Below are 12,942 nucleotides of genomic sequence, written 5' to 3' on the forward strand. Positions count from 1 at the left end.
AAATTGGGTTTGAATTTGCATCAAAGGTAAATGTTAAAAATAAGTTTCGTGGTCAATAGCAGATTAAACATAAAAATGTTTTGAGTTAGAGAATAAAACTATTAACTAAAATTTGCATCATGCGTTTGTCACGTAGTTTCCTTCCTGTATTTAAAACGGTAAAAATAAGTAACAATTTAGAAACAAATTTTGCATGAAAACGTCTTACCTTGACTGAGTTGCATTGGAGACATCTGCAGAATGGATCAAACCGGTTTGTGGAATTGTAATTCAAAGAGATCACGAACACTTTTAAACAATTGGAATTTTTGCTCGGTTCCACTCGCGATCTGTCAGCTCGCCGACTTCTACACTACTGATTTTAGAATCGTAAAAAAGCCGACCTAGACCCTTCCACAGGTAGTCCGGAGAGGGACGACTCATGCGCTATTTCATTTAAATTTATAAATACAGGGTGAACCCGAATAAAGTGCAAAGATTTTAACCCCAATATCAGACAACGCAGTTTAACATAATGGCCAAATTTCGCGTTCCGAAACGTCTCCGTTTTCCAGAAAAAAATTATTAAAGTTTTCGGCAGAATTGGTAGCGCGCCACTGCACTCCACTTCAAATTCACAGTCAGTCCAGGCCATCGAAAAGATGGGAATAAAAACACTAATAAACAAGTGGCAAAAAATGCCTTTGACGGAGTTCCCATAAGCGTGGCAGAGAAATGTGGGTTTGGTGTTTTGGGATGAATCTTCTACTGCTAGTAAAGTATTTATTATGCAAAAAAGATCTTGAGAGTACTTGCAGATCAATTTTTAAAAAGTTTAACATCTTAATTGTTCCTAGCTTATACATTTATTCATTATGTGTTACCATATTTAAGTGTAAATTCAATTTTGAATTGAACAGTGACATTCATAAAATAAATACACGTAGAAAAAATGATTTACATTTATCTTTTGATAGAACTTTGGTAAAATTAAGATCCTTTGAAATTCAAGGTCAACATTATTATTAATAGACTTCTCGCTGAAGTTAGGAATGTCAGTCACATCTGTGATTATGTTTCAGAACAAATTAAAAACGTTTTTAATTGGGAAAAGTGTTTATATAGGTAGTATAAATGAATTTTAAAATATATGTATGTAGATATGAACTTTTTTTATGTAATGTTTTTATGTTAATTATTTGTTAATTTGACAAAACTCAATGTGTATCATCCACCCATGAGTCAATAAACCGATTGTTATTATTATTATTACAAATTGTTCAAATTTGGATTATTTTGAGTGAGATTTTTTATTCTTTGCCAGTGTTGTGATAAACCTAAAGTTATAAAAAGTGTTTTGTTTACGGCTGAACCTGAATTTACGGGTGATGACATTGTCTACTGGAGGGAATAAGTTCAGGTAACTTTTTTATTATTTTATTATTTATTTATTCGTTTCTTATTCAAATTTCAGTTTGGTCCACCAAGCGAATCGGAAAAAGTCATCTTACGAACAAATCGAAATGAAGATTGGCCCTTTTAAGGGCTCCATTTATTTTCCAAACAATTTAATTTTTCGCTATACCCAATTTTTGAAATATGTCTTGTCTTTAAAATCAGCAATTTAAATTCAAAGTTAAAACAATTCGATAAGAGCGAAATTAAACGTTTTTTGTTTGAACGTTTTCCAGTATCATTATCTACAGCGGTGTCTGATAGTGTGGTTAAAATCTTTGCACTTTATTCGGGTTCACCCTGTATATACAGTCGACTCCCGATAAATTGAAATCCTGAGGTCCTTGATAAAACTTCAAATTACCGAGAATTTTTAATTATCGGATATTTAATCCCTGATGAAAACATCTACCTAAAACAACAAGCATTGGATTACTGCTAAGCAATCAAGTTCATGTTCTTTAATCCAGTGGCGAACTGGAAATTTTGACCAAATTTTCGATTACTTTTATGTCGGAAATGAAAAGAATTTTATAAACAGCATTTTTTGTCAATTGATTCTACTTACCTTCACCAATTACCGTGTTTTGTTTGGTAGTGTAGCTTAAAAACAGCTTGTATATACTAAAGTTAATTTTCCTGCCGAGAATTTTTCGAATTATCAATCTGACCAATTTTTTTAATAAACTATTAAGTCTAATCATAAAAAAACAAAATCATAATAAAATACCTGCCAATCTGCACCGGAAATAACGACATCAACGTGAAATCAAATGTGACAGCATTACAGGATTGTATTTTAATTTGAGGCCTAAAAAAAACTACAGGAAACACTTGTCAAATCAGTGTTTTTCAGCTACGTAATAATTTTTTAATTGCAATACATTGAGTTCACTTTCTTATTAGTGTCGACTTTCTAGTGTAAATTTCCAAAAATTGTTTGATATAAATCTGGCTACAGAAAATTTGTGCAGTAGTTTGTACAATCGCATTTGATTTTCTTGGAATTCATTTTAGTGTTAAATTTTAAACACAATACGTTAAAAAGATATTTTTTTCAATTTTCAAAAAAAATAATAAACACATTTTTTTTAACATTTTTTCTGTTGTCTGTAGCATCGCTTGATAAAACAGTGACACGGTGGTGTACGATTTTTTAGACACTGACTATATTGTATTGCTATTTGCGACTTTGCGACCACGGAAAAAAATTTTCGGTAACAAATTTGTTAAAACTGTACATTTTTGTCCCAGGCTCAAATATTGCATTTCACACGTGTTTTCCATTTGCTGAAGAGAGAGTCCGAACCTTTCTGCCGGCATTTTGTTTGTCTCTTTTAGGGAGCAGGTAGGATTCCAAGAAACTTTCGAAGCCAGGCAGATTTACATTCAAAACCAAATTAAGGTAACCCAAATGGTATATATATAAGGCTATATAGCAGCAGTAAAATTATCCCATTGTGTAAAAGTTAACTTCCGCCTCTATTTCAAAGTCAACCTGTATAACTTCAAGCCAAGACTGGTGAGTAAATTTGTTTAGCAATTTTTCATGTTGGATTATGTCAATAAATTAAGAAAACTAGGTACTTTAGTTATATCATATTTGAAAAATAATTGTTTATTGTTACACCCTGATTATGGAGGTATTTAACAAAAATTTGAAAAATAGTATGTTGTGTAATTAGTAAAAATACACTTTTTCGGACTTTAGGTATTTCCTTGATTTGGGTTCCATGTCAGTCAGAGGTTCAAAAAAGCAATTTTTCCTACTACTTTACACAAAGAACGTCAGTCAGTGGTCCGGAAGAGCTTTTCCTACAACTTACTTACACAATATTGTTACAGAAGTATCGAGCGTTCAAATAAAATACGGATCAAAGTTACGTTTGACATGTTTTTGTCAGCGTGGAAGAACCTATGTCGTTGATCTAAGCTATTTGAGAATGACATTAGTGACAAGTAATTAATGTGAGAATCTACGGAGGAATTGCATGACGACGAATAGCAACAGAGTTACCTTCAGCAGGATAGATCAACTCCTCATTGCAAAAAGACAAACCAACTGTAAATAGTAATAAAATTGTAAATATTCAAAAACAGAATTTTATCTCAAAAAATCGCGTTCTGACGCATTCATCAACAAACGAGAAGACTTTTCTTTGCTTCAAGGGCACGACACATTTAGTAGCGCAAAGTGAAGACTTTCTCAAATTAACTCAACCAGAGAGATTAAAACAAGTCAAAGCACTTAATCTATGCACAAACTGCCTTCGAAATAATCATTTTGTACAACACTGCAAATCGATATCCAGATGCCGAATGTATCGAAAAAATCATGATTCTGTCTTACACTTTCATTCAAACGCAAATAATGCCAATAATGGTGGCGAACAATCAACCACGTTCAAATACGTTCAATGTTATCGGAGACGCGGTTTTGCTCTCTACGGCAATCATACTTATTAAAAATTTCAAAAACAACTATGTGTCATGTCGTGCGTTATTAGATCAGGGCTCGATGTCTAGTTACATTAGCACCGAGTTATGTAAAAAATTAAATCTAAAGGTTATTAATACAAACGTCTCCATCAAGTGCCTGAACGGATCCGTAAGCGCAGCGACCAAGGAAATTATCATGCATATTAAATTAAGAATAAATGGATTTTCTAAACAAGTAAATTGCCTAGTGGTAGACAAAATTACCGAAAATGTCCCTTTTAAATCAATCGACGCCAAAGCTCTGGAAATTTCCAGCAATCTACAACTAGCCGACCCGGCGTTTTACAGCTCCGCCAAAATAGTCCTATTGTTGGGTGGAGGCCTGTTCTGGGAATTGTTATGCCTGGGTCAAATAAAAATGCCGACCGAGCTTATCTTTCAAAAAACTAAACTTGGGTTTATTGATGGTGGACAATTCCAACAGGGTTCATTTATGGGTCCAACATCCTGTAATCTGGCAATACAATTAGAAGAACAAGTCGAACGTTTCTGTCGGATGGAAAACATTGCGGATGACCAAACAATGAAATCTTTAAGCGTGGAAGAAATCGAAGCTGAAAGGCATTTCTTAAACAACACTACTCGCGATTTAAACGGCCGATTTGTATTCAGATTGCCTACGAAAACTACAAACTTTGATATCGGGGACACGCAAAAAAGCGAATTGAAACGTTGTCACATCTTTGAGCGTAAACTGTCAAAGAACGCGGATTACAGAATGCAATACAAGACGTTCATGAAAGAATACCGAGACCTGCACCACATGACATTGGCAAGCGAATCGGACATCAACAACGGCATTTATCTACTTCATCACGGGGTGATAAGAGAGTCAAGTAAGACTACGAGGCTTCGGGTAGTTTTCGATGCCTCACTAATTAGTGAAAACGGGAGAAGCCTAAATGATAATTTTATATTAATATTTAGTTTATATTAACAGGCGACATATGCAAGATGTACCGTCAAATTGTCATGCATCCGGATGATGCAAAAAATCAGCTAATATTTTGGCGTGACAATCAAAAACAGCCAATACACACATACAAACTCATGACACTCACATACGGTACCAAACCCGCGAGCTTCATAGCCACGCGATGTCTCGCGGAACTAGCAAACTTAAACGAACATCAATTTCCGAAAGCAAGTAAAGTTATCCGCCGGGATTTTTACATGGATGACATGCTAACGGGGGCGGACACTGAAGCTGAATTAAAAGAAATCAAAACTCAAGTAACACGCATATTGGAACAAGCTCAATTTGACCTGCGAAAGTTCCGCTAGAATTGTCCTCGAATTGTTTCGAATAACAACAAATCGGAGTCAACCGTAGACTTATTCAAAAACGAAATTTCTAAAACATTGGGTTTGTTATGGGAATTGAAAAAAGATGCTCTCAAATTTCAAATGAATTCTGACATTTCAAACAAAGCTACAAAACGCATCATATTGTCCATAACGGCACAAAATTTTTGATCCGCTCGTTTTGATCGGGCCGATAATAATGACGGCAAAATTGATAATCCAGGAAATATGGTCCCTCAAATTAGGTTGGGATGAGTTATTCCCACAAAACATATTTTTGAAATGGCTCACTTTCGTTAAAAAATTGATACGCATTAAAGATCTCAAATTTCCTAGAAGGGCAATCGATGATTCTTCTTCGAACATAGAACTACACGGTTTTTGCGACGCATCAATGCATGAATACGGAGCAGTTGTTTATATCAGAACGCAAAAGTCAAACGAGTACGAAACAAGGCTGTTGTGTTCGAAATCCAGAATCGCGCCCCTTAAAACAATAACAATTCCGAGATTGGAATTGTGCGGTGCGTTATTACTCGCGCAATTAGTTGTCAAAGTACGCCAAACTTTCGAAGTTATAAATCGCAAAATTTTATGGACGAACTCTAGCATTGTTCTGGATTGGATTAACATGCCATCGAGTTCTCTGAAAGTTTTTGTGTCCCACTGAGTCGCGAAAATCACATCACTGACCGAAAGTGCTGACTGGCGTCATATTATTTCGGAAAATAATGCCGCTGATATACTAAGTCGAGGTGCCTCCAGCCTCGAATTAACCAAATCGGAATCGTAGTTTCGCGGGCCAGCCTATCGCACAAGTCAGAACGCCTCAGGAAATACCTGATATCAGATCGACTTTAACAACGGTTGCACAAGAGCAAACGGGCGCCTCGATTTTACTCAAATACTCATCTTTTACAGCAGCGCAAAGAACAATGGCGTGGGTTCTTCGTTTCATACACAATTCAAATAAAAACAACTCCGACAAATTAAAAGGCCCTCTTACGGTAGATGAGCTCAATAAGTCAGTAGCCAAAACGGTAAAAATGATTCAAATCGCGGAATTTAGCGACGACTACAAGGCACTTTTGAATAAAAAAACCACTCGACAAATCGTCCAAACTTTTATTGCTAGACCGATTTTTAGATCAACATGGAGTTATCAGAGTAAGAGCTAGACTCAATAAGACAACTCTAAAATTTGATAGCAAACATCCAATGCTGCTACCCAAATCGCATCACCTGTCAAAACTTATAATTCAGTCCAAACACAAAAGACAATTACATGGGGGTTTTCAAACAACACTAGCAGCGATTCGACAACGTTTTTGGATTATTTCGGGAAAAAGCGCGACTAAAGCCGAGATCCGCAAATGTCTAACGTGTTTTAAAGCTAAACCAAAAATTTGTGAACACAAAATGGGCGATCTGCCCACTCATAGAGTCAATCAATCTCGTCCGTTTGAAATGATTAGAATTGATTATGCCGGTCCTTTCGAAATCAAGGAATCACGTAGACGAGGAAAACGCAATGTAAAGGTATATAGCAATATTTGGTTGTTTTGTAATTAAAGCAGTGCATATCGAAATTGTATATAATCTAATAACGGAAGAATTTCTAGTCACGTTAAAACGGTTTATGGGCCGTCGCGGTCTTCCTTCTCTCATATATTCCGACAATGCCACCACTTTTGTTGATGCGGATCGCGAGTTGAAAAACTTTCATAAACAAATCGCGGAACAGGACAGAATTAAAAGATCGCTAGACGAATTGAATATTCAGTGGCATTTCATTCCGCCTAGATCACCGCATATGGGCGGACTTTGGGAAAGTAACGTGAAGGCTGTAAAAAGCCACCTGAAAAATAGCGGGCAACGCTAATTTAGATCATTCTGAATTTGAGACATTATTGATAGGCATTGAGGCCTGCTTAAATTCCCGCCTCCTGATCCCGCTTTCCAGTGATCCAAATGATCCACAAGCCCTTACCCCTTCACATCTTTTAATTGGGCAGCCACTGACAACCGTCCCAGAGCCTGATGTCAGCGAAGTACAGACTAATAGACTGTCTAGGTGGCAACATGTAGAAAAACTCCGACAGCACTTTTGGAAACGATGGAGTCGAGAATACTTAAACCGCTCCAACAACGTACAAAATGGAAGACCGATTCAAGGGGTGCAATAGAAGTTGGAGACTTGGTGTTGTTGGCAGAAGACGGTGCGCCACCGTTAACCTGGAGGACAGGAAGAATCACCGAAGTTCATCCAGGAGATGACGGCATCATACGAGTCGCGACGGTGAAAACTACTTGTGGCGTCTTTAAGTGGGCCTTAAGGAAGTTGTGCCCCCTGCCGAAGGAAGACTAGTTATACTTGAAGACGCCACCTTCAAGGGGGGGGGGAGCATGTTCTCGCCTCAGACACTTACCAAATACCAGGGTTGCGGCTGCGCCCCCATCGGTCGGGTGTTTTCGGAGTTTTACGGCCACCCTGTCTTTCTTTTCCTTTGATAAGATAAGTTCGTTTTTAAGTTAGTTGGTAGTTGGTAAGTATCATGTAAGAGAGACATCAGAAAATAAACGATAAAACCAAAAGACGTTTTATAAATCATACGAAACCCAATGAACGTAGCACGCCACTTCGACCCAATAACGTGGATGAAATGCAAACAGTGTCCATAGTTACCGATTTTCAAATTGTCTTCAGCTCTGGGATTGGCAACCATTTTTTTGTATTAACTCGATTATTTATTAAGCAAAAAAGTGGTTTAGCTATCTTTTAGCATAAAGGGCCGATTGTGTTATTATCACCCTCTCACATAATATCATAACATTTCACCTATTCTTTGATGTTTTTAAATTTACATATTTTACATAATAACATTAGCTAAGTAGATCGTTATTTTAGCACCCTGTACCATCATTTGGAGAATTTTTTTGAAACAATTTACTTCAAACTAAAGTTATGTTACCAAATCAAGTGTTGCATCTGGAAACAGTGTCCAAACCTTTTTTGCCTGCATCCGCTTGTTCCTTCAGGGAGCAGGTAGTGCTAGGAAAATCTTTTGCTTCTAGTCAGGGGGCATTGTTGAAATGTTTGGTTGAAATAAAGTAACTAGATTCATAAAGTACCGCAATTGTCCGCCATATTTAGGTAAAAATAAGCGCCAAATTTAAAATTTACAATCGAGGCCTAACAGTTTATTTTAAGCAAATGTATTCCTATTGCTAAATTTCCGCTGCTTAAATCTTTAGCTTAATTTAACATAAAAAAAACAATGATTTACACATTTTTATTTTTTAAACATTCTCTCATTGTAGGAATAGAAAATAATCTCACACTCTTAGCACTACTGTTTTTGCAACTAACAACGCAACAACCAGGCACTTTCATAGTTATATCACAAATATATACGATTTCACCAAAATCTCAACGTTTAAGGGGATATCAAACAAATTTCAGTATAGGGCAAATTCAATGTATTTTTCCAAACACGATTACTCGAAAACTATTTGAGTAAATTGCTTTCTGTTTTTTGCATATGAATCTGTTCAACGTGCACTATGTTGAATGCTATATATAATTTTTGTAAAATGATTCTTTAATGACTTTTTGATTAATTAAATACGTAAACTTGGCTGAAAGCAAAATAATTTTTAGCATTCCACATGCGTAGACTAATTTTACATAATGTCGACTAAACAGATTTTTTTTAAAGTTAATAGTTTTTGAAGTTTCGAAAATTTCATATTTGAAACATGTTATCCTTGTTTAGCAGAAACATCTCTTTTCTCTGTACCAGAGAGGTCTGGTAGGTAGAAATGCGGGTACCATAAATCAATTTTGTAGCCGAAGGAATAGTTTACAACTGAAGCTTTTCCATAAACACACAAAATCTTAAATTTGCCTGAAACAAGATTTTTCACTTTCATTCAAACTGAACGTAGCTTTGAGGATAATCATTTCAAAATTTTGAACTTTATATCTGATGAATTAGGATTTTAAATTGTCTTAGAATAGTTTTAGGTGATAAATATTTGTCTTTATCTTTATTTTTTAAGGGGATCTCGAACAAATTTGAATATAAGGCAAATTCAATGTATTTTTCCAAACACGATTACTCGAAAACTATTTGAGTAAATTGCTTTCTGTTTTTTGCATATGAATCTGTTCAACGTGCATTATGTTAAATGCTATACAATTTTTGTAAAGTGAATATTTAATGACTTTTTGATTAATTAAATACGAAAACTAATTTTTAGCATTCCACATACGTAAACTTTTCAAAATTCACACATACGTATTTTGAGAACAACCAGACAGTAATATAACGTCTTATTGTCAAAATTATGACTTTGGGGTGGTGAAAAGACTGAAAAAATTTTCGTAATTTAAAGGTTTTAAAAGATAGATCAAACACTAAAGCAACAGAATATAATTATTATATATAATTTAATTATTTATAATTATGTTCACTATTTTTTGTTACATTCACAAAAATCTTGGACAAAATTCGAAGATCCCAGTGCATCCATTAATTAATTCTTCAATTTTTGCTATTATAGTAGGCAGCTTGTATAGTAGGACGCTTTTACCATGGCGTACCTGACTTTTAGAGTCGAATATTATCTTATTGCACTCATAATGTGAAGGATGTAAACAGGCTATTGTGTCCGAAAATTAAAATTTACGACATCTTCAAGTAGGTAGAAAAAGGTGGACCCGTGCCTCTTCCAGGTAATAGCTCGAGATGATTATTATTGATCCCTTCAATGTTTTCTTTTAAAAACATTATTAAATTTTTAATTTTTGTTTATTAATTTGATAAACTGAGAGACATCAATTTTTCAAACTTCTTCATTAGATTGATCTAACCAAGGTTGCCATGAAATAGGTTGTAAAGAAAACAAAGTGAACAAAATTCGCCAAACAGTTAACATCAAAATGATTTTTCATACTTACCGGTCGTCTTTATACATATTACCACTCCAAATAGATTGTTTAAAAAAACCTTTTAGTTTAACGACACTTTTTCTAAAAATTAAAGAATTAAGAACAAATAGTTAAACAGACTGCTTACAAAAGATTCTGGAAAGTACCTATTTGTGGATTAATTAAACAGCAAAATTGGATTGCGATAGAAATGTAATTTTGCGTATGTCAAATACGAGTGCAAATGGTACCGTTCTGGGAAAAACAATGAGAAGGAAACGAATTTTCATAATTTATTTCGCAAATTCAGAAACATATTGTTGATATTAAATTTTGAATTACTTTAGCGAAATTAAAATTTCGCACTTGAAAATTGATTGGTGTTTAAAAATTGTAAACTGTCTTTGTAACCTTAAAATTTATAAACGGCACAGCAAGTGTCAGAAATTTACTTTGTATGTCAGTCACAATGACAATAAAGGTTGCTTTACATTGCCATGTCAAAAAATGATTCGAAATCTATCTTTTAAAACCTTTAAGTTACGAGAAATTTTTCAGTCTTTTCATCACCCTAAAGTCATAATTTTGACAACAAGACGTTATACTACTGTCTGGTTGTTCTCAAAATACGTATGTGTGAAATTTGAAAAGTCTACGCATGTGAAATGCTAAAAATTATTTCGCTCTCAGCCAAATTTTCGTATTTAATTAATCAAAAATTCATTAAATATTCACTTTACAAAAATTGTATACAGCATTTAACATAGTGCCCGCTGAACCGATGTATATGCAAAAAACAGAAACCAATATACTCAAGTACGAGTAATCGTGTTTGGAAAAATACATTGAATTTGCCTTATATTGAAATTTGTTCGAGATCTCCTTAAAAAATAAAGATGAAGGCAAATATTTATCAACTAAACTATTCTAAAACAATTTAAAATCCTAATTCATCAGATATAAAGTTCACAATTTTGAAATGATTATCCTCAAAGCTACGTTCAGTTTGAATATAAAAGAAAAATCTTGTTTGAGGCAAATTTAAGATTTTGTGTTTTTATGGAAAAGCTTCAGTTGTAAACTATCCCTTCGGCTACAAAATTGATTTATGGTACCCGCACCTACCAGACAGACCTCTCTGGTCCAGAGAAAAGAGATGTCACTGCTAGACAAGGATAACATGCTTCGAATATGAAATTTTCCAAACACGATTTCTCAAAAACTATTAACTTTAAAAAAAATATGTTGGGTCGAAATTACGTAAAATTAGACTACGCATGTGGAATGCTAAAAATGATTTTGCTTTCAGCCAAGTTTTCGTATTTAATTAATCAAAAAGTCATTAAAGAATCATTTTACAAAAATTATATATAGCATTCAACATAGTGCACGTTGAACAGATTCATGTGCAAAAAACAGAAAGCAATTTACTCAAATAGTTTTCGAGTAATCGTGTTTGGAAAAATACATTGAATTTGCCCTATATTGAAATTTGTTTGATATCCCCTTAAGGTTGAAATATCCATATTTGAAGATAGGCCGTTTCAATGTAAAAGTTCGTACAAAATTGCACGAAAACGAAAAGAGCTATTTAGATGCGGTTTTTGTGTTTGAAAGAGCACAAAAAATTGTAGTGATGTTACCCATGAGATTTAGATCTTGGTTTTATAAATATTTTTTTTCGATTTTAAAAAATTATATTTTTCTTTATTAAAATTTGACTTAGTAACAACGCTACACACAACGCTACAAAACAAACCGATTGGCGCAAGAAAAAAGTCAATTTATTAATTAGGACGCCTGTAGTTTTAGTTAAACTTTTGAAATTTTAGCGATTTCGGAATGGTGTCTGTTTTTTTCTTTCGCCTCAGGCAAAGACGACCTTCAGTGTAAAACCCTCCATAAGGGTTGTTGCTACGTAATTATTATCTTTTGTGTGGCGATTTGTTGATTTACAACATAGTTATCGTCAACTAACCTTTAACTAATTTTATTAGTGAATACAGTTCGATTTCCGGGCGAAGGCGGGTGCATTATCAAATTAAAATCAAAAAATTATTGCCACTCTTGATCCATTCTTGATTCTGAATTTGATAACAAAAGTGGTCATTTTTCGACCCGTCAGCGTGGATAGAATACTATAATCCTACCTTTTTGGGTACTAAAAGGACATTGAAATTCGCTTGCTGTACCCATTTATAGGATTAATTTTACCTGGAAGACTAAGATTTCAGGACCCAATTTTTTAGTGGAAAAAATCGTATGTAAGAACCACTTGTTGCGAAATTACTGCACTAAACTGAAAGAGATTTGTGCAAAAAAGATAAGTTCGTGGGGCACCGTCATTCCATTCCTCTCACAGTTGAAGGCGAATATTTTAAGGCTACGTGTTTCAGTAGAGTCAGCCGTGAAACATTATTTGACAAATAGCTTATCTGAAGCTCAAAGACTGGAAAGCTTGAAAAAATAGAGTGTCTTTAATGTTTTTGGCCAACAAAAGAATTGCGAAGATTATTTTTCAAGAAGAAAGAGCACTAATGAGGAAGATATCATCCCCCTAATGAAGGAATGTGGTCTACCAAAAGTTTACTACAATTTGAGATGAATAATTCTGCCGAAGTTTTTAATGCCGTTGTGGCAAAACACATTGGAGGCCAGCGAGTGGATCATACAAGGAAAGGAAGTTACCAAATGAGATGTTTCATGGCACTAATAAATTATAATTCAGATGGTAACTTTTTACAGACATTTTGTTGCAAGTTAGGGAATGG

At 34.5% G+C, this 12,942-nt stretch overlaps 2 protein-coding genes across 2 annotated transcripts; both read left to right on the plus strand.

Annotated features, from left to right (window-relative positions):
- The first annotated feature begins 3,425 nt into the window (after positions 1 to 3,425).
- LOC148166790 (uncharacterized) lies at positions 3,426 to 5,409 on the plus strand. Its single transcript, XM_088048439.1, has 5 exons — positions 3,426 to 3,479; positions 3,535 to 3,618; positions 3,680 to 4,789; positions 4,861 to 5,166; positions 5,218 to 5,409. Exons 1-5 carry the CDS (start codon positions 3,426 to 3,428, stop codon positions 5,407 to 5,409), a joined length of 1,746 nt encoding a protein of 581 aa, XP_087904565.1.
- A 28-nt stretch (positions 5,410 to 5,437) lies between these two features.
- LOC148166791 (uncharacterized) lies at positions 5,438 to 7,606 on the plus strand. The gene is made up of 8 exons (XM_088048440.1): positions 5,438 to 5,898; positions 5,938 to 6,027; positions 6,062 to 6,320; positions 6,386 to 6,405; positions 6,447 to 6,802; positions 6,861 to 7,084; positions 7,143 to 7,280; positions 7,313 to 7,606. The coding sequence occupies exons 1-8, from the start codon at positions 5,438 to 5,440 to the stop codon at positions 7,604 to 7,606; spliced, it is 1,842 nt and encodes a 613-aa protein (XP_087904566.1).
- The last annotated feature ends 5,336 nt before the right edge of the window (positions 7,607 to 12,942 follow it).

Source organism: Gnatocerus cornutus, unplaced genomic scaffold (assembly GCF_029298725.1).
Source record: "Gnatocerus cornutus isolate USDA-ARS CGAHR unplaced genomic scaffold, icGnaCorn1.1 Chromosome13, whole genome shotgun sequence".
Lineage (NCBI taxonomy): Eukaryota > Metazoa > Arthropoda > Insecta > Coleoptera > Tenebrionidae > Gnatocerus > Gnatocerus cornutus.